Source organism: Chroicocephalus ridibundus, chromosome 8 (genome assembly GCF_963924245.1).
Source record: "Chroicocephalus ridibundus chromosome 8, bChrRid1.1, whole genome shotgun sequence".
NCBI lineage: Eukaryota > Metazoa > Chordata > Aves > Charadriiformes > Laridae > Chroicocephalus > Chroicocephalus ridibundus.
Window position 1 is genome coordinate 57,681,532 of NC_086291.1, and position 22,773 is coordinate 57,704,304.

The 22,773-nt window shown below is 39.8% G+C and overlaps 1 protein-coding gene and 1 long non-coding RNA gene across 3 annotated transcripts; one reads left to right on the plus strand and one right to left on the minus strand.

Annotated features, from left to right (window-relative positions):
• The first annotated feature begins 16 nt into the window (after positions 1 to 16).
• LOC134519558 (uncharacterized) lies at positions 17 to 6,132 on the plus strand. Of its 2 annotated transcripts, XR_010072252.1 has the most exons (5): positions 33 to 148; positions 693 to 1,117; positions 2,156 to 2,382; positions 2,657 to 2,796; positions 6,014 to 6,132. It is a non-coding gene; the product is annotated as an uncharacterized LOC134519558 (long non-coding RNA). The 2 variants fall into 2 exon arrangements; XR_010072251.1 differs by lacking the exon at positions 693 to 1,117 and having other exon boundaries at positions 17 to 148; positions 2,156 to 2,796.
• LOC134519555 (transmembrane protein 180-like) lies at positions 6,049 to 22,717 on the minus strand. The gene is made up of 7 exons (XM_063343915.1): positions 22,686 to 22,717; positions 19,152 to 19,329; positions 17,630 to 18,364; positions 14,557 to 14,711; positions 13,002 to 13,085; positions 11,874 to 12,017; positions 6,049 to 6,178 (listed from the first exon to the last, which is right to left on the minus strand). Exons 2-7 carry the CDS (start codon positions 19,302 to 19,304, stop codon positions 6,049 to 6,051), a joined length of 1,401 nt encoding a protein of 466 aa, XP_063199985.1. The 5' UTR covers positions 19,305 to 19,329; positions 22,686 to 22,717.
• Between the last annotated feature and the right edge of the window lie 56 nt (positions 22,718 to 22,773).

The following is a 22,773-nucleotide window of genomic DNA, read 5'->3' on the forward strand; positions in this document are numbered from 1 at the left end:
CGCCGGCGCCTGCCGCGCGCCCGCCCCTCCCAGTCACAGGGCGGGCGGGGCCACGGGCACCGCTGTCAGACCGGCGGGGCGGCGGCTCCTCGCCCGCGCTCCCCCCTCCCGCGCCGGGCACCGGCAGCGGCGACGGGAGGACGGACAGGTGGGCGGCGGCGGCGGCGGGCGGGCCGGCCTTCCCCCCCTCCCCTCCGAGGGTTCGCGCGGCGGCGTGCCGCGCGCACGTGCTTGGCGCCGCCCTGTCACCCGGGCTGCGCGTGCGCAGAGCGCGCGGGGCGGGGGCGGGGCAGGGCCGCCCCCGGTGACCGGCGCCCGGGGGACCCTTGGCGGCTCCCGCAGCGGGCGCGGGGAGGCGGCCCCGGCGCTTCCTGCCCGGCTCCCGTTATCCTCCCGCTTCTCCCGCCCGCGGGAGTTCGGGGTCCTTGGGCACAGGGGGATCAGATTCCTAAAAACCCAAACCCGCAGCATTTAGAGATAAATTGGGCCAGCACAGCCTTTGCTCTTCAAAAGGGTCTTCTGTCTGCAGAGGAAAGACCTCCGCTGTCTGAAATGCAAAATCTGGCCGCACGTCCTCAGGCGTGGCAGTTTTTCTTGTAAATGACAATTTTGCAGTGGCCCAGAGTAAACCTTACTGCTCTCGTGGAATTTCTGCCACACGTTGTTTTACAAAGCCCCCTTTTTTCATAAAGCCTGGCAGCCCGACCCTGAGGGGAGGACCCGAGGCCCTCCTTGCTCCCGGGAGGCAGCTGCAGAGGGAGGAGAAGCGATGGCGGAGGCAGGAAAGGGACGAGCCCGTCGCTGGAGTCCTGCTGCCCATCTCTGCCGGGACGCGGTGGGGAGCAGCAGCAGGAACGCGTCCCTGTGGCGCCCGGTCCCCTGCGGGACATCGCGCTCTGGGATGGGCCAAGGTGCATAAACCCCTCCTGGCTGTTCGGCGGGAGCTCCTGTGCCGGAGCAGGGCCGCGGTCGCCGTGGGTCGGGCACCGCTGTTCTGCCACTTGGGCGCCAGCAGACATCGGTTATGGGGGTAACGGCATAGGAAGTGAGCAATACTGTATACAATTGAAACTGAAAGAAAATCTAGACAAAGCCCAGCCCGTTAATCAAATTCCAGGTGAGTGCGGCACCAGGGCTATCATCTCTAATATCAGAAAAACGTTCCTTAACAACCACGAGCAACGGGCATCTTTTCCTTCGACCAGACTGAAAGGCTGGAGCCGGGCCCCCTAATTCTGACGCTGGAATTCTGACCCACCATGGGATCCTGGCTTCCACCTGGAAAATGCTCTGATCGAGCACTAACCACATCCAGCCTTGATTATCCTGGGAAATCAGCAAAACCCGAGCAATGACAGAATATTGCCAGAGAATTTTGTCATTTTCACTGATGTTTAACCTCAGTTAGACATTTTTGACATGAGAGCTTTAGACAGTTTTCCACATGAAGATTTTTTTTTCCTCCAATAGCTAGATGGGCTAAGATGCCTGTTTTGGTCTATTTCTTTTAATTTGGTTTGGGATTAGAACTCTCCTTCCTATGTATGTTCTTGTTTGTAAAGACAGATTAGCTTATTTTTTCCCTCCAGGACTAAAACAACTTTACAATGAAAATCCAAAATGACAAAAGCTAAATTTGCTGCTTTTTGAACAGACATCTGCTCACAACGTGTAAACCAATAAATAAAATTGGTTCAGGTTAGTTACGTGTTGTTCATAGGGAAACTTATCTTCATTTTATCACATGTAAAATACAGATAATGAATTGCATACCAAATAAATTAAGAAATACACTAGCTTTTGTCTTTGCATTTTTAGTATACAACCTGGGTACGTTTTAATGAGATTTTTGAAAGTTCCTGCCCAGTGTTACATTTATCATTAATATTCTGCTGCAGTAGTTGTATACTAAGCATATTTTTCTCTTGACAGGCTATAAAGAACACACTGTTCATGCAATCTTAGGTAATAATTTTGATGTATTGTCATTTGCATATAGTCTGGTGGAATTGTAACCAATTGCTGTACAATCTCAGAAAAATATTTGTTGTGTAAATGTATGCATACGTCATTCAAAGCAATTAATGTGCTGGGAGAGGATTTCCAGAGAAAAAGGAATCACTTTTTTTTTTCTACTTTCTCCTCAACTATTTAGATAGTGTTTCTTCTGGACAATGTCTATAATCGATTGAGTACCTGGAGTCCAAAAGGTCCGAAACAGACCCAGAGGGCTGAAGACCGCCTGCGTTTGCTTTGAGGAGATCTCGAGGACACGGCGACAGGGCTGGCTGCACAGCCTCACGTATTCCAAGATGCACATCTGCACTTTTCCTGATCAAGTACAGCAATAAAACAACTTTCCTTTCTGTTATTTAAACAATGGTAAGAAAGCGATTACCAGAAAGAGGTCTTTAAGACGAGCAAGCACAGGTATCTATGTAAATTCCTCTCCCCTGAGGGCAACCCGGGAAGCCCAGCTGTGGGTCTGTACAGCTTTCTAGGACAATTCCCCCACTCTTGGTTCTATGTTCCTTTACAAAACCCGCCACAATTCTTTTGACGGCATGCACCACTGAGATTTTTCCTGAGCTCAGAAGTATTTGTGGAGATGTGGCTTATCTTGGCTGCTCCTTCACCTTCCTGTCTTTCCTGGCAGCTGTACAGCCACACTAAAATGGGAACGTCCCACCAGCCCTGCCAGCACGGTCTGTTCAGGAATGGCTGCGCGGTTCCGCAGTCAGCGCAGCGGGAGACTGGGAAGGTCATTTTGCACGAGATGAAAACAGAGGCAGGCCTGTAAGCACCACAAAACATAAATCTAATTTTTTCCTACTTAAATATGCTTTGTTGTCATTTATTCATTGTTTTCATTCTATCACTAACCATATATTACATTACTACTATATTAGACTGACATTCTTTAGTATCTATTAGATAACGTCCTTTTAAATCTAGTGGATGCTTTTACCTGTTGATTTTCAATAAATAAAATACATTCAGTGTATTAAGGTCCAAATTCTCAGAATTTATAGAGAAACTCTAAGAATGGGATTCGAGCATCAAATTTCTCATTGAAGTTATCACAGCATTTCATATTTTATATTATACACACTTAAATCCTCTTTATCAGTTATGAGACTATTTTAGACACTCTTAAATTATCAAGATTAAATTGTGGCATTTTTGCAGCAGCAGGACTTCAAGCTCAGACACTACTAGCTAATAAGGAGAGAAAGCGGACAAAGCAGCTGTTGCAAGACACTGAACTTTTGCCTTTGATCATCCTTTACTTGATTCACGGCCAAAAGCAATCATGTAGGTTTAGCAGAGGAAAATGAAGTTTAGTGGGTGATAGAGAAATGGAGAATAAGCGATGTCAATCCTAGCGTGCTGCCAACCTCCTATTCTTTTGTAAGACTACCACCTGAATTTAAACCAGCTTTCCAAGTCCTCTTTTGGATTGACTATTGGGGGGGAAGAAAGAGGCTTTTTTCCTGCCCTTATAGCAAGAGAAATAGGACAGACAAATGGGAGGATAATAAATAATAAATTTTCAAAATTATTACTATTTTATTTTATGTATTAAATAATTTGTATTGTATTTCTCAGATTTGTTTTCTAAACTACTTTATTCCACACTGTTAATCTATCATATCTTAAGGCTGTCTCGCTTAGAAATCTATGACTATTTACTTTTCCTATCTTAATTGTAAAGGGGCAGCAATTTACAGAGGCAATTTGAACTATGCCTTCAGTCATATCACCCTTTACTCCTTTCTTATTTCAGCAAATAAAATGGTATATTTACCAAACATTTTCCAGAAAAAAAATAACTTATAATTTCAAATAATTCTTGGTATAATTTTGGCTTTTAAAACCACTTACTAGTTTTCCTGCTGTATAGCACAGTACTCTCCCAGTTATACACCATGCTCTAATAATTTAGTATTAGAACTAAGTAACAAACACAGAAACCCTATTTGTGGACCAGTAACATTTTTACCTATCGGAACATATATTCTATGAGGATAAGATGAACATATGAAATCTAGGATATACAGAAACAGAAAACTAAAACTATTTTAAGTTCTTTATTACCACTTTAAAGGAATTGTCAGGGAGAAGACAGTTTCATATCAAGAATCAAAGATTACATTAACTTAAATTCCTTCAGATTTTTGTCCTTTGGCTTTTGCTCCTTCTGCCTTTCAGACAGAAAATTCACACATACAATGCAGTAAATCTTTTAAAACTCAGAATCTAAACACACAGCCCATATCTGCTCTGGTATTTGTGTAAATATTCTTTGGATACATAAATACAAGTGACACTAGTATGCGTACATAATGCCATTAGCACGTACAATGCAAATGAATAATGGTATCTCTGACAGGACAGAGATAAAGAAGAGATAACGCAACTTTAAACTTCATCACACTTCTGGCTTCTTCCATTTTAACATAAATCTTCATAGTCCTATCAAAGGGTTCATTTGGATTTCTAAATATTTAACAGTGCTGTCCCACTTTCTCACTCATCGCTTTGAAAGCACTTTGCCCTTCAAAGACGACAAGGAGACAACGTTGTTTCTACTCTGCAAATGTAAAAACTGAGGCACAAAAGAGTATTTTTTTTTCAACACGGGTATTTCAAACCTCAAACCTCTTCGTTATTCTGCTATTGTCCACCAAAATGCAGGGCAACTTCTTACACTCCATTCTGTTCCAAGTTACTTATCACGATAAAAGTAGAGCCTTAGAAATGAGCGGACTCAGCATCTTCTTGTACTTTAAAGTGACTGGCACTCCATAAGAAAGGTGCTTCTAAAATTATGTTTTCCCAGGCAGAACAAAGAATAAAAATGAAGTGATTATATTATACTTAAGCTATCTATCATTACACAGTTACAAGCTGGATATATTGGAGGAAAAAGAATATTAAACTGGAGTACTGTAAACATGCTAATGTATCTTACCATTACGACATGTGAAATAATAGGATTCAGCGTTTCTGAAATTTTGTCAAAAAAAGCTTTATTTTATAAAAATCACAGGATCCATTTAAAAGCTTAACTGGAAAGATTTTGGTATGAATTAATCAGAAATTAACTAACTTGATCAATCAGAAATTCAACTGTCAGCACATCAAATGAGTTTGCCAATGGAACGCTACTAAGCGGGTAGAGTTTGATTCAATACGTGTGTGCTTAGATTTGCCCAACTAACTGAACTCTGCTATGTCCGCACACCAACGGTTTTCTCTCCACAATGACATTCTAGTCATCGTCTTGCATCCTTGTAAGTACTATGTGGTACCTTCAAAATAATTTTCCCATTTTAAGACAGAAAACTGCATCTAGCTACCACCAACTAGAGCCATTCAGAAAGCCAGCGAGGACCTATGGAGCTTTTCCCATACCCAGCAACATTTGATTGAACAGCATTTTAATCTTTTTCTCCGTTAGCCTTACACAGACTTTTACAGGGTAGTTAATTACTCTCGTCTCTTCCTGTGGTAGCTGTCAGATTTGTCTTGATATTGGTCAGGTCGACATCATCTAAATTTTTCTCGTCATCCCCCTGACATCCATGAGGGATGTCCACCAGGCTCTTCCAGATAAACTTCAGAGATCTGGCATTTTATCAGCATGGCAAAATTAATCCAGCACCTTTCAGTAAGCTTAAGAAAATACAGTTTCCCTGAATTCCAGGTGCTGGGTTGGGATTCCTTTACCTGATCTACCATATCCATCCTTCACAGGAGTTAACAGTGACCAGTATATACCAGAAATGAGTTAATGTAATAATTAAAGCCCATTAAAGGCAAACAACCGAACTCAAAGAAAACTCTGTGTGGGCTCAGCATTGAGGCTGAACGTGATCTGCGTCACAGTCTCTATAGACTGAAGAATATGACTTTGTTGAAATGGCTCAAACTGCGTTTGGTTTAACAGTCCATTTAATGCAATTTTGCTTTTTCACATTTAAAACATACTAACTCTCTTGTGGTGCAGTTCAGCAGAAGATGTACTGACCAACGGTTACACGTTTAGCGCACGGCTGCCATATGACTATTCTGGATTGAAAAGGGCGTCCACGTCAGGATCTGTACGACTGCGACGCAAAGCGGAACCAGACAGATCAAATAGAACATGGCATCGTGAAGACCTAAAAACAAACTGGTGAAGAAGATGAAAACACAGCTTTCAAGATGAAGAAGATTAACTTCCATGGTCAATTCACAACAAATTATTAAAAATTAAATGTTAAAATGCATTCACATTATATACACATATACAGCATGTACACATTCCTGCGTACAATCAATTCTAAATAAAAGAAGTACAAACATCTCAGATATCAAATGTACTTCAATTGTGTTTTCAAATTCTACATACAAATACATAGTTTATGTCGTTTGCTCCTTTCATAATAGCTGGGAGGAAATTAGATAATTAGCACGCAAAGAGTTAATTTTAATATACTCTAGGCAACCCAAGAAATCCTGTTTGCTACTTTAGTACACATCTGTATTATGTAATACAGCAATCAATTCAAGCAATATAATCCAGTTATAACAGAGCACTTGGAAGGGTTTAGTACGACTGAAAAATCTGGAAGAGAAAGAAAAGCAGAAAATGGACGCAAACACTTTAATACAAAATTATTTTAAGTTAAAATCTGTGCTCCTAGCTATCCCTGTGGTGTTACACTTGCTGAGTGCTAGATGGAAGTCATGATTAATGCTTGAAATTCAGGTATGGCATAAAGGGCTGTTTGAAATATCATGTGTTATTTAATTTTGTTTTAAAATACATGATGATAAGATAATATAAACCACAAAAAGAACACGTGAAATTAACACTCATTCCCATTTATTCCCATGGATGCACGGTATTTCCTCATCTAAACCTTCTCTAAGGAATACAAGTATCAGCAAATACAAATCACAAAAGAAAATACAGGGGTTAAATGAGTTCCCCTCTATGAGCAGTGTGCTTTCTGACAGCTCAAAGCATACATTTAGGCATTCATCTATTACCTAGAATCTGTATCTACTGGTATTCTGTTAATGGCTGGATTCTAATTACTTAAATATCAGGAAAGTCAGGTCAAGCTGAGAAACAGCCCCTAAATGAACTTTCTCTCCACGAGACAGTTTATGTTATTTTCCAGGGTTTTTTTCCCTTAGCATTCAGGGATGAGATGGGAGACTCACAAAACAGCTATGGACAGGATCCAAAAAAACTGAAATCTGTGGAAAAAACCCTCTCATTAACTTGAGCAGGCTTTTGAATAAAACCTAAGAGTGTCTCCGAATCATAAAAGAACTAATTCATGTCTCACTGCATTTAAGAGGAAAAAATGCATAGCCCAGATTTGTTCCTTAGTGCATACACACACTCATACAACAATCACAATTTATCTCAAGTCATCTACATGCTGATGCTAAATAGGAAAACAAAACCCCACAGGCTTACAAGTGAATTACTTAATCACTTGGGCAACTGCATGTAAGACTGGAAGCGTTCACTAGCGGGCCGCTGGTGCACAGCCAATGTTTATTGGCAGTGACAGTCACTTCCATTTGGACGTTTGCTGGCCTGTATTCAATCGCATTTTCGGCCCACCTAGAAGTAACCAAGGGCCCTCATCATGCCCACGGCTGCCTGTGTGAGCAGCGCCAGCAGGGAGGCAACAGACAAGTCATTTACCTATCTGAAGATGAAAACGGGACTAACGCACAGTTAACAGGATGCTGGGGCTTGTACTTTGCCTGTGCTGCACACTAATGAGGATTGCAGTTTTCAGTACTAAAATTATTCTGTATTTATACGTGGACTTCAGGCAGGACAAAAAAAAGAAAGAACACCTCCCAGATCACTCACGCTGGTGCAATCCTGATTTGGTTTCATTGGAACAATATTGGTTTAAGAAAATAATATTACCTATTGTAATGTAAACCCCTAAGTTATGCAGGATTTACAAAAAATATTTATAGTACACAGAGCAAGGTATGGGAAAATATTTCATTAAAGGACTGAGATAAATCAAGAGCAGAGCTCAGATTTCATCATAATAACAGCTGAGCTAGTAACGTCAGAAATTTCCATTTCTACATTTCTTGCACACACAGGAATAAAACATGCAATCTTTCACTAAACAGCCTTAACGTCACTCCGAATAGAACGTGATGTAGTCCAGTAATTCACTACGAAAGCATCAACAGTTTAATGTACCTCCAATTAATAATGAAGAGCTGCTGCAGAATAACTTTGTTCTGAAGAACAAATTTGAGAAGCGCACTTTTGAGAGAAGTCAGCTGTAGTTGCAGTGGCTCTCCAGAAGAGGGTGTTTTTAAACCAAGTATCTTTTCCACAGGAAAAAAAGAAACCAAACCACACCACCAAACTAAAAAACACAAACCAAACCAAACAACCCCAAACAAAACAAAACAAAACAAAAAACCCCAAGCCATAAGGGACAGGTAATGCTTTGCGATAATGACAGAACAAAAGGAAAAAAACTGCACCAAACCAGGACCCCACTCCATTCTGCAAGCTATTGCTCGAAGTTTAAGGATATTAAAAAATACTTCTTAAGCTAGCTTCCACTACAAAATGCTTCACTGATGTGTAGTGACCACATTTCCTAAGAATGTGGTATAACCTGCATATTAATGTATGCAGAATCATGTGTAACGTGCACAAGGTACAGGCCAATCTCGTGTGTGAAAACGGTTACACCAAAAAGCGAGAGGACTTCTGGAAGAGATACACCATTCATAGCAGAAGTCACACTTCAGAGTTATGATACCAGAGCAAAACCAAGAGATACTGGGTTGCTCCTAAGGAAGAAGGCATCATGGTGACTACGAAGGTATTACCACTGAAGCAGAAGTAAACACTCGTAAGTGAGAGGTTAGTGCTGTTAATGGTCAATGCAACGGCTTCGGGGCTGAGGAAGAGAAAGACAGGATCCAAAGGTCTTTGGAATGTCTGGTCCAATACAGTACTGGGATCACTGTTCAGTGCTAAGCATTTTCTCCTCTCTGATGAGCCTTAACCACCCACCTGGAGGTGTTATGATACCTCACAGATGAAAGAAAAAGGGGACTGAATTTTCCTTTCTTCTAGACTTTTATGCTCCCTGTAAAACCTCTTCACTCTCTTACCAGCTTGGCTGCCCTGCAGAATACAATTGTAACAGAAGCCACCAAGTCGATGATGAACTATTGTCTCAAAAGGTCTGCCCCATTATCCAGATCATTAATGACGACATTAAAGAGCACTGGATCCAGTATAGACCCCAAGGGTACACTACTAGTTATTGGCCTCCAAGTAGACTTCATGCCACCGCTCACCACCCTCTGAGCCTGGCCATTCAGCCAGTTTTCAACCCATCTCACTGTCTGCTCAACAAGCCCATATATCAAAGGCTCGTCTATGAGGATCTTATGGGAGGAGACAGTGTCAAAGACCTTACTGAAGTCCAGGCAGACAATATCCACTGCTCTTCCCTTGTCTACCAGGCTAATCGCTTCATTGCAGAAGCTTATCAAGTTGGTCAAGCGTGACTTCCCCTCAGTGAAGCTATCCTGACTACTACTGACGATTTTATTAATGTGCCTGGAAATGGTTTCCAGGTTTAGCTGCTCCATCATTGTTGCTATGGCTTAACTTTCAGTTCAAGAAAAAATAAATAATTTAGAATTCAGCAAATAGTTTATGGTTTTGGACTGCATCTTCTCTCTTCTCCCAGTCACCAACATTGCTGGAAACTCTTCAGGCATATTTATTCAGGGCCCAAACATTTTGTTAATGCAGAATAAGGGTCCTCTGTGCTATCTTCACAATTCCCTGCGACTACACTTAATAAACTAAATGCTTTCCAGAACACTTAATACATACTGCCAGCTTTGGAGGAGGAGGGACACAGCTGAGATTGTATTGGCATGGGTCATAACACTTCGTTATATATAATTCACATGTATGAAATTATTTTTTTTAAACAGTTTGAGCATATTTTAAGTGATCTTCTGTATTCAGTTTCTGTTTGTCCCTAAACGATTGTGTCCAGAGGCAGATGTATTTTAGTTCTCTGCCAATGGCTGAAGACTGAGATCAGTTGATAGGGTTTTAGTAAGTAATTTTAGCTCAGTCCATGGTCTGAGTACATTGCCATGGGCAAACTGACTCCCTAGAAACAATCTTGACTAGCCTGTCTTTGTGGACTGTGTGTCCATTTGCAAAGTGAAGGACATGCACATTCACACGTACATATACGTATACAGAAAACACATGCAGGCTGATTCGTATTTAAGAAATTATTTTTGAAGGGATGGGGAAGAGAAATATAGAGTGTATTTCAGGTGCTCTTTGATTAACTGGTCTCAGCTTTGTTCCTTTATGCTGTTCCCTGCCCTAGTGGAATAAATCAAATTTCAGCTTGACTCAAGTGAAAATACAGGTTTTAGAGATTGAGCATTCAAAGTATTGCCACTCTATATACAAGAAATTTATTATTGCTATAGTTCAGAGGCTGCTTACTGGGGATAAAAAAGATTTACCGCTACTGTGATTTAAAATCCATCCACAAAGGGATCATTTCTCTGATTGAAAGGGATCAGAACTGCAGTTTTCAGGTTTCAAATCTGAATTTCTCTGAGTCATCAAGATGAATATATTCAGCCCTCTCATATCCACATCCAGTTCAACCTACTGCTCTTCTGCAAAAATCACTCATCTTATTTGACATTATAATGAGGTTCATATCCTCTTCACATCACCTCACTGGCTGGCTATCTACAGAATGCATTAAAATAAAATTAACTGTTCTCACACATAGCCTCAAACTTAAGCCTTCTCTGTTTGTGTCAAGATGCTTTCCCGAAGACCACCTGTTGTCTTTTTATGTCATGCTTTTCCTCATACATTTTTTTAGGAAGTTCCTCAAATGGGAAATGTTCTCCTAGCCTTAGGTGACACACAACCAGGCATTTCTCCTTCAAGAGCTTTCTCCACAAAAGTTCACGTACGCTTGTCTTCTATGTATTTTTTAAGGTTTCTACTCAAAATTTAGAAGAGCTATGTAGTACTCAGGATATCCATGTTGTTCTCTCACGCAAATCCTAATCAGGACTGATTTTGCCTTTTAGTCCTGACTTCAGTTATTCCTTACGTTGCCACTTCCTATTGTTGGTCATAAACAAACAGCCTATGACCCTTTCAGCGTACTGACTCCCTGTTAATTTGTTTTTACAAAAGCCCATGCATTTCCAATTGCTAACTAGCAACCACAGCTTTATGCTGTGTATTACGGTCCCCAGGGACTGCAACGAGATCATTAGCATCAGAATGGTTAAGTAGTATCAAAGCCAAAATTATACTCCTACTTGAGGCAAATTCCCTCCCCCCGGTGATTATACTGCTTTCTCTCAAACAAAACTCTATCTTTAATGCAACCCTATTAGGATTATGTATCTAAGGAAGTAGGTTTATGAGATAAGGTTTACAGAAGCCAGGACAACATATCTTAGTAAGAGGTATTAGGTGATCTCAAACGTTTTTGGGTTTGTTTTTTTTTTTTGCAATAGAACAGGAGACGGGCAACTACTGAAATGTATCCTTTGTTTTTAAAAATTAGGTCGATATCCTCACATGTATTGTTTAATCACCAACTTATTCTTTAAAAAAAAAAAAAAGAAAACATTTCTATTTCTATGCAGACAAAAAACAACTGGAAAATATTTTTAAAGCACTCATATTTTTGAAGTGCAGTTGATGCAAACTAATTGCAGATTAATTTGGTTTTTAGATGACAGGATTATTTCATGTGAATTTCTATGACTTAAAGTATCCCTTTTGAACTCACCTGGGACCAGGTTGAGCATCTTCATTATTCAGGTTCTCATATCCAAATTGATTTAGTATTGTAACCACAAGCATTGGAGCCAAAGATTGGGCGGGCTTGGTAAATAAAGCATTGGTACCAAAAACCATAGAAGAAAGTGGTGATCTAAAATATTGAGGGGAAAAAACAAACGGATGCACAACACAAACTTATTAGTATATTAATTGCAATAGTAATTTTAAAAATCATGTTAATATGCAAATACTAATTATCATGATACTTAGCTTTATGGTTCACACATTAGAGCAAACAGATGAGCTATCCTAATGAAATTTAACTTTCTTTTTTTAACTGAAAGGTAATAAACCTCTGGGGTGTATATACAGCTTGGCCCCACTTCTGAAATGACTTCCACTCAAGTTCAATTTTGCACACATTAAGTAATTACTGAAGTTAAGTTAGACTGAACAGTGCATGGAGAATTAAATAAAACGTAAGACTTCACATGCATGAGGCCAGAGAAGGCGGCTTTTATTTTTCTTCATGAAAGCAACAGCTCCCACCTTTGAGGGGCAAGTCCTTTAATTCAGTGACCAGGATTGAATCTGCCCTTATATAAACATTGATGGAACCAACAGGAAGTTATCTGCACTTTGATAAAATCCAAAAGATCCATGAATTGTAATATGCTACGTCAAAGCTCGTTTTATCAATTTTTATTTCAGAGAGATAAAAGCAACCAGTTAGACTTTGGAATTTGCACTCTTAAGTAGCATGGGCAAAGCCTTCTAAACGCTTTTTCCATGTTAGAAAGGCCTTATTCAGAAAATTCGCTAAGCGACAATAGATGCATATGGTTACAAAATAATTCAACTGAAGCTAACAAAAATAAAGGCACAAAAACCTTGGCTTATACTATAGTATAATTAAAACTAGAAATGACTTGATAATCTGTTTAAATTTCTCTGCTGAAGTAACCACAGGAAACTTTATTCAAGTTCTTATCTTATGCTAAATTGCTCTTACAAAAAGTACTTCTGTGTCAAGGATCCAAGATCACTTACTGTCTTTACTTGGACATAATCTAACTTACGAAAGAGTAGCACGGCAAATAGCGTATTTAAAGAAAAACAGTTAAGACTGACATACCTCCGCTTGTGCTTTATTAAATCTGCATCAACAATATCTGCCAGAGGCAAATTGAACAAACTAAATGAAGCTTGTACAATTACCCTAAAGAAAGACAAAATATTGAAGATGTTCATAGTTCTTATATACACTTCCATAATGAAATCATAACTGACGTTCTAACACATACACCCCAACACTGACATTTCCGCAAACACACAAAGCTGAGACCTTCTCTAAAATATGCTGATTTATCTGTTTAAACAGCAGTTCTGAAAGCATTATTAGATCTGTTCTTAATTGAGAATTAGAAATCAATATGCAAACCTAAAAGATGGGGATTTTTGCTTTTTTTCCTGGACACTGGTGCAAAAGGTCATACATTCTTGCTTGAGATTATCAGTAAATGTCATTTAAAATGACATGGAGAAAAGAAACACCTTAGAAGAAAGAGAAACTGAAAATTTCCTCTTGAAATCTGAAAAGGACATGAGCATTACTGGAAAGAACACATGGAAGACACACTTCCAAGTGGGTGAATTAGAGTAGTAAAAAGATTTTATAGGCATTCCTTTATATGTATTTACATTATATATATATGCATTTAAACACACACACACAAAGCCGACTTTTAACAAACTGCTAACTGAAACTATACGCTCGGATATTAGGATTTCTATGTCTTATTAAATTTTGGGTATGATTAGCTTTTACTTACAAGAGGCTTTGAACAATTAGCACTTTAAACATACAGTCTTTAGGTACCTTAGAATTTTTTCCTGGGGAAATCAAAATATATCTTCATAATTTAAAGTATGCAGGTAATGAAATTCAATTTATTGTTCACACAATTCAGTATTATAGTAGTCCATGGCAGAAATACTGAAAATAAGAATGAAAACGGGGGAAAAAAAGAAAATGAAGAAAAGGAGGTAGGAAAGAACATGCAGAAAGAAAAAAACGAAACAGAAAATGAAGAAATAAAACCAAATTGCTGTTACAATATTCTGAAATAAACAGCTCTTTATTTTTAAAAAAGGTTTTCCATGTATTGTAATACACTTCTGTGGAACTACTACTTTTGGCATCATAGTTACCCAGTGCCAGTGAAAAAGCGACTCAGTACTTGTTACCTGGCAGGCCCATGAGATATTGGTGTTTGTTTTGCAGTGCAACACGCAAGTGTTCATGACACACAAAACAAGGCCTGAGCTTTCCTCGCAAACAGCCTCTGAAGATTTTCTCCACTGAGATCTTCTGTGCCTGCGTGGATGAGAAAAGGTTCTGCTTCTCTGGAAGCTCATGTTAAAGCAGACACGTGGCTGGAGGCATGTGGCTACAAACCTTAAATACTGTTCATTTTTAAGACTTTTTTGTTTTGGTTTTAAGCAGAAATTAAAAGCTGAAGTAGAATAAAATGAAGTGTAACTTGAGTTTCAGCTTCCCTGACAAGTGAAACAGAACAAAAAGAAAACCAAAAAAGCAGCAGCAAAATCTTCATGCTATTAAAAGCAAGTGTCCACTCTATCAGAATTACTTAAGCCGTATCCACGAATAGGGAAGTGTATTCACTTACATGTTTGTTGTGAGATAAAATGCCAACAGATAATAGTGTTCTGGCCCTAGAAGAAACATGACAGCAGCAGCTACTCCTTCGAAGTAAAAGGAAAACAGGATGATTCTGTAATAACCAAACTTCTTCAACGAAGCATGACTGAGAAGAACAAGGCACTGGAAAGATAATATATACACACATGTATGATATAATACAATATCTCAGCATTAGGAGAGCTATAAAGCACAAACCAGACACAAATTATTACTACCCATTAAAGCCGAAAAAAAACAACGAAACAACAAACCAAAGACACAACCCTTTATAAAAAGTTCAATCCAAATAAAAAAAAAAATAGGAATAGAACAAAAAGAACTATCTACTGGCTCATTCTATGCTACCCTACCAGGCAAGAATGGCCTCCTTTTACTCAAAGCTGAGAACAACTTTATCCTGAGAAAAAATACCGTTTCCCACATTTCCTATCATTTAATGCTCATGATCTTTATGTTTGATATCCCCTAAAGAATTACGTTTGCAGTATGCTAACTGTAAAACAACCATCTAGCCATTTTAACTGCTGACCAAAAATATCTTCAATTTTTTTTTCATTGATATTACTATTTTCACTAACATTTACAGAAAATAAGCATGACTTTGAAGCTGATAAAGCAAGCTCGCTAAGACAGCTGATCTAAGCAAGACAGAGAGATTACTCCCAAGTCGGGAAAGGCAGCTGGCAGTGGACAACGCGTATAGCTGCACTTTAATTCCGCCAGTCTTAGCGAGCAGTAGTCCACGCGAGAGGCTAGTGACAGGCAAACTCACAACAATGGTATTAAGTGGTGGTTACAGTGTGAACGAAGAGTAAGCTTTTCTGTCTTGTTCCTCACTTTCCACTTTAAATAGGAAATTTTGTAATGCATTGTGTTCTTTTTATTATATGAGCCTATGTGACCATCTACATGTATGTGGTCCTCATCACTGCCACAAAAAATACCCACAAACTCTACACAGATACATATTTTCTCCTTCTGTGTTACAAAGATGAGCAGTGTAATATTTGGATGAAGAATTCTCCTTGTGCATTTGTTCCCATATTTAAATACTTTAATGTAACGAATAAAACCAGGATGGTACAGTCAGACGAAGATTACTGTGGCAAAGGTCACTTTAAAGAAGCTCAAGTTTCCTACTTAAACCAATGATCAGGGAGGTAAAACAAACCTGGAAAGTTGTTATAAGAAAAAAATCTGATTGTAAGAAATGTAGAGGTACTCCTCCTGCGGGCTGGTTTCAGGCATTTGCAGAAATGGTAAGGTATTGCGTAACGCACATTATTCTAAACACCATGACCTTCTCTCCCTATAATTGAGAAATAACCCCGTCTCAGGAAGTACTTATGATTTAGAAAATTCCTTATTACCTGCATGTTTCCAAGACTGCATATTTCTAAGAAAAATGCTAACTTAATGATGCAAATTTAAATTTGTTTGCCTGTGCTTCAGCAACAAGGTCTCCCTTGTAGGCAGGTTTTACTCTTCACACCCACTACTAAAAGGAACCTAAGAGAGGAGCCGAATTCCAGTTTAGTACAAGCCACTGAAGCACAGTTCACAAGAAGGGGCTTTATTTCACATGGGTTGGGTGCTTTTCCAGTAAGCGAAGTTCAGGACATTGCCATCAGCAAATTCTCTTATTATATCTTGAGCTCAAAAGGACAAAATCTGAGAAAAATAAGGTCACAGCAAACTCTCTGCATTCGGTGACCTTCTAGACAAAGAGTATCTGGGGAGCAGAGAGAGATGCATTTTCTGAAAGATTGTTCGTTTCACGCTGTCACGCTGATTTTATCAACAGTAGTGATTGCTATACATTGAGTATAAAATTATTTAAGCTTTCCTAACTTCTGCAGTTTCTGATTTATTCCCAAAGTTCATCAGCTAACTGTTTTGAGTTACAGAAAAAAAACCTTATTAAACCTGTGGTAACGATAAAATTTGAAATTATAGATATTTAGGAGTTATGGAACAGAGAAGGTATTTTTAGGATTTGTATGTTATATATACAAAAGCCAAAACGGTAACTAAAATTGAGCTGTGAATTTGAGTTGCACTTTGATGTATCTTCTTTTAGATTCTACTCACTGAAAACACTACAACTTAATGAACATAACAGCCTGATTTTCAGAAATTCTGAACATCATCAGCACCTATGATGAAAATCAGGATACTCGGGTTTTGATCAATCTAACAAGTAAACACAGTAAAAATTCTAAAAGATCCAGTGAAAGAATTAGAAAGGAATGAACAGGATAATTTTTTTATTCGCTGCAGACAAGTATGTTTACATTCTGTGGGGCATATTTTTGCTGCTTTTCTTGTTCTCATACATTACTTGTTTGGATTCTCTTTCCCTTTTCTTTTCCAGTTCATTACTCACGCCCCCATGCCTGACTGGGGCCTCGAAAGCATCTCTCTCCCTAGGAAATGCAGCTGACCAAGACAGCAAACAACAGAACAGGCACGGATTATTCTCCAAACGCAGCTAGTTAGAGTTTGGTTTGATTCCCATGACCGAGATACCACGTATTTCAATCATGCTTTAAATACCTAATAATTTTTCCGGTGTTTTGTGCAGTTTATCTGAGAAACTTCCTGAAGAAGAGATTATTTTCTCATTGTGTATTACAAATCAAAAAAAAACAGAGAGAAAAGAATTCAGAATTTTACAGATTTTGTTTTTAGAAACTTTTTATCTTGACCATGTTTCTCATACCTTTATACGTAGGTATTATAAGCCCTGCAGGATATAAAACATTCACTCACATATCACACTCCTGTAAACAGATGCTCTGCTAGCCTCCCTGCTTGTCCTTTCTCCCTACCCTACTCTTCGGTTGGTCAGCTTGATCTAGAGGTACTTTCTGCTTTTAGACCACCGGTGAGCTACATTTGTTTCTCAGCATGGCCAATGGTTTATGCTGGATGCAGCATTTTTTCAACAAACAGTGTAAATGGGTACCTTAAAGTAATGAAAACTAGTAAACCACCATGTTTTCATATTTTGAAATAAAACAAGTGTAACTGCCTACCTGAGGACAAATAAAGCTTGCTCCATACATGACACTTCTTATTGAGGAAGAAAGGACATCCTTAGGAATAAGATTATCCGCAAAGATCATCATAAAATTGTTGCAGAAAGCTAAGTGGAAGACTTGGAAGAAGTTCATCGTTACGAAAAATAAAAAGTTTTTCTGTGTCATAATCTGCTTGGTCAGTGAAATCACAGAAGACCAGGAGAGAGCTCCATCGCTGCTTTCCAGATTAGAACTCTCTGTGCAAACTTCTCTCTGCTCATATTGGCTAGTACTGTATTTGCCCGTGTAACACATACAAGCTGTTGCTAATGCTGCGACCAAAACAGCGAAAGCCTGAAAATAGGCAAAATTTTCCATATTATCTGATATGAGACCACAAAAGAGAATGCTCGTTGATCCGATTAATGTTGCTACTTGGTTATATTTAATCAACTGAAGCCTGCTTTCATGTCTTGTTGAAATTTCTGCAAAGAGCGCACACTGCGCGAGAAGCACAAATGTAAGCAAACCATCAAAAGCACATAACGCAACAATGAGGTGCAGACCACTTAGCCAGTCACCTTCCTCATAATGTTTCCAAGGAAACCAAGGAAGCAAAAAGGCTAACGCATATAAAGGAGCTCCATATAAAATTGAAAACTGGCGTCGTGAGCAGCACGCAAATTTGGAGTTATCTTGAATATACCCAAAAAGAGGATCATTAATGGCATTCCATATCATAAATACAACCTGCGACAAACAAGAAACACAACAGAATTTATCATTAACGTGAGTTTCCTGCGGTGGTTATACAGACACAGAAGTAACACATACCATATTTACTTAAAATAAATCTCTATTCAAAGAATAAAGAAAGATGAAAGCTTCTCGGGTCAAAACAGACTCCAGACCAAATTCTTAAAGGTATTTAGAGGTTTGCAGTAATTTTGAAAAACAAGATGAATAAGTAGGCAGGTGCCCAACTACACATGAAATAAACACCCATCTCTAAGACGTCACTCCTTCAAATCTATCTGGGCTTTCATCTTGCAGAGCCCAGGTACTTCTCTCACAGCAAATAATTCAAAACGTGAGCCGGCCCATTACTTTCAGGAGACCATTTATGACAAGAGTTGCTCATGTGGATAACGACTTGCAGATTAAAGGCAGTATTTAAGTACTTTAGCAGTCCATAGGAAAGCACTAATGTCAAATTTACCTATGGAGCTGAGGTGTGAGATTAGTTTAGAACATTACTTCAGTCTATCACAGGCAAAAATCTTTCCAGCAACTAGAAGTCTGGAGATTTTTAGTCTGAAGACCGTAAACAATGTGCTTTATGTGTACCGTCAATTGCTTATGGATTAACTAAATGTAAAATGAATTTACCGTATAACTATTTGCAATGCATCTAAAATTAATTCGTAAGTAAAAAAAAAAAAAGACTCTGTTGTGATAGCACAGACACATTGTAATAGCACGATGTGCTATTACCATAGCACAACATGGTGATCAAATATATTCGATTGTACAATACCTGTGCTTGATGAAATGCTACTTCTGAAATTTTGTATCGGTTTAGGAAAAGCTTAACGTAGTAGAAATTGAAGATACTGTTCATCATTCCAGCACCTAACGTAGTCATGGAATATGCCAGCGCATTAGGATGAATTCCCAAAACAAACTTCATCTTCCACGAGAAAACTCTCTTCTTCCTGGAGTTACAAAAAATTACAACAGTTGGTAGAACAATTTTCCAAATTAAAATGACATGGGAGTTTTGCTTGTTTCAGAGGTGTTGAAATGGATTCTTAGATGAAAATTTCCCCCTTCTTACCTCTTTTTTTTTTTTAATTAAAAACATTTTACTGAGTTATAAGACACTGAGCACAAAACTAAATAGATGCAAAATATTAAGAAGTCAGTGACATTTCTAAATATAGTCAGTGCTTAAAAATCAATGGAACAGGTAGACAAAAATTTAAAAGAATCCCTTCTGAACTAGTGCACAGACTCAATATGAAAATCTGCTATTGCAAACACTAATCTTGGAGTAGAGTTCAAAGTAATTGCATACATTTTACATCTTTCCTGCTAGCTACATAGTTTTAAAATTATGGGCTGCGTAGGAATGAAGTGACTCAATTCATGTCCCTGCGTATGCCATCGCTGTGAATGTCAAATGCAGCATGCACTTACATGAATATTTACTTCGAAACAAATACCAAGTTTTGTCCTTGTATTTTTAGATGTTAATTGTTAACAAGCCATGGAAGCAATACTTTCACCTAATAAACTAACGAGATATGAACAGAAACCATAAAACAGTCAAAACACCTTTTAATAGTTTAAACATTTTCATAGAATAAAGGCTCCATGTAAATAAACTCTAGCAAGTAACACATGTACAGCATTTAAGTACATCCAAGTAACAGAGATTCAGCCCAAGAATACAGAGTCCTTTAATATATCAAACAGATCTTCAGCCAACATTTTTTTAAGATGCTGACTTTTTCCATCTATCTAGCAATTAACTTAAGCATGTTTGGTATAAACTATCCCATTAAAATAGCTAGCTCCAGGGAAACTCTACCTTTTAAAGCACAGTAACTACTACCTTTATGGTCCTTGACTAGATTTGATTCTATAAGCTGATACAAGAATACTTCTCCCAGGTATCTGTGATTCTGTATCTGTTTTTAACTGAGCCTTTATTCATCTTTATATCTATTTGAAGGAAGCTGTCAGCCATTAATTTGGAGATACTTCAGGTTCAAGTTTCAGTCTTACTACGCACACTGACTCCAGAGCTTTGCAACCTGCTTTTTGTCAATAGTCCACCCTCTGCTCCTCTGCATATTAACAATTTTATCCTAAACGCGATTTTCAAATATCCATCAAAATACTTAGTTTGAATATTTGCTAGTTAAGCTTGATACGCACATCTGTGAGCAGCTCTCTGAACTCCTCATAAAAAAAAGACCATGCAAGACAGGAAATAAAACCCAAGGCTGTTTCCAGCCTTCCTGTGGTTTCGAGGGCGGCTGGACAGGCTGCAGCGAGGGAGGATGGAAACGTCCTCGCCACCGGGCGAGGGCCAGGGAAAAGCCCCAGATCAGGCAAGGGCTGGAGAAGTGTCTATTCTGGCTAAGGCAGAGGATGGACAGCAGGTTTTCCAACCTCCAACACAGAAAATGAACTCTGGAAGAGCAAATAAAATGTGGATGCATTTTCGTATATATATTTAAGATGCTCAAATATGAAACAATATGCAAAGAGTAGGTAACTTCTCTTTACGGGGAAGAAAAAAAAAAAATCAGGCTGACAAACAACTTGAACCAAGTTGGTTTTTTTTCTAAAGCAAATTTATCTGTAAGAATATGACTGAATTTTTAGATGCTTGAGAATGATTGTGATGTGTATTTTCCAGTTTATTTTTCACAGAACTACAGCTGTAGAGACATTTCTATTTTCAGGTGATGAAATTGTGATTTATGGTAACAAGTTTGGTTTCACAAACTTTTTCTGAGAAACCTATAATGAAGAATAAGGTCAACAGAAAAGATGCCCATTTTAAATGTTTATTTTTAACAATAGGTTTGATGTTGCTGTGTAGTAGTCATTACAGTAAGTATGCTATTGACGAGTGTCACATATTTTTTTAAAGAAGTGCATGTTCAAGCTTTCACAAATATACTTAATGAAGTGACTTATGTAGTAGGTATCAGGGCTTTTGGAGAGCTAGACATTTCATCTCAATTTCTTCCTTAAGCCCCCTGCGCACGTCTTTGGAGGGAGAATTGGGAGACTCTCCTTTCCCTCAAATTCCACGAGCACCAAGAATAAACGTGCCTCACACTAACATAACCAGCAAACACAGTCATTTCTGAAATTGTATTTGACTCAACTCCTTCCTACACACAAATAAAATAAAAAAAGGACCCCTCAGCTTCAGAAATTTGAAAGTAAGAATTTGAAATTTCTTTAACAAAAACCCTTTAACAATGCGCAAACAGGCCTCTAACGAAATGACTAATTATAATACACAGGATCTGACACAACTCTTTACACTAACTGGTGCATCTGGTCCTGTACCTTGTTTACGAAATAGGTTCAATTACAAGTTGAGGTACCGCACTTCCTTTCCCAGAAGATGTGCTCTTTAATTGTACTACAATGAAATCACGCATGAGCATCCCCTCTCTTCTGAACAGTCAGCTTTTGTGCCGAATAGGTTAAAGCACAGGTGTTTGTGACTCACAGAAGGCAAATCGGTTTCAGAAATTCCTAGTGGTTACAACTGCGTTAACTCAGATGAGCCAAAAGAGCAGCCTGTTTAAAGCACCGCGGTGACACTACGTGCGCTTCTCCCGGAGCCGCAGGACAACGGCCAAAGGCACCCGCGGAGCGCGCCCACGGCCGGTACCGCGCCGTGACCGAGGCAGGGCGGCGTCACTCGGCCCCGAACAACTGCTTCGACACAAGTGTCTTCCTCATGTTTCTCCGCTGATTTAACCCACATTAAGACCAAGACGAGAAAAGCGCTGCCCGAGCCCCGTGGGGCGGCGGCATCGCCTCAGCCCGCCCGGCCGCTGGAAGCCAGGAGGCGCTGGGAACCTGCAGGACGGGAAGTTCGTCGGCGGCTCGTCTGCCAAAACCGGGCAAAACGAGCTACTTTTTCCTCAGCAGCTCCCCAGATAAGGGACACGGCTCCCTCCTTGCGAGGAAAAGGGGCGAGGGCGGGCGGTGACCGCCGGGCCGTGCCGGGGATGGAGACGGCCGCGCTCACGGGCGACAGCGCCTGCTGCGGCGGGACGCGCCCTCCCCTCCGGCGCCGAGACTCCCCGAGAGACGGCGGGAACACAGCCCGCACTTGTGCGCCAGCCGGTGCGGAGCCCCGCTCCCGGGCTCTTTCCTCAGCGCTGCCCGGGGCCCAGCTGCGCTGCCCCACCCCGGGCTGCGCCAGCTCTGCTCCACCGCAGACCCACCGGAATACCCCCCGCAACCGCCCCCGCCATTCACCCTCCGCGAACCCCGCAACCGCCGCCCCTTTCCGCAGGCACCGACCCACCTCCTCTGACTAGAGGCTGCGCAGCCGGCTGCCGGGGCGGGTGCAATTAGCCCAGGCCAACCTTCTCTTCGCTTTCATTGGCGGCTTG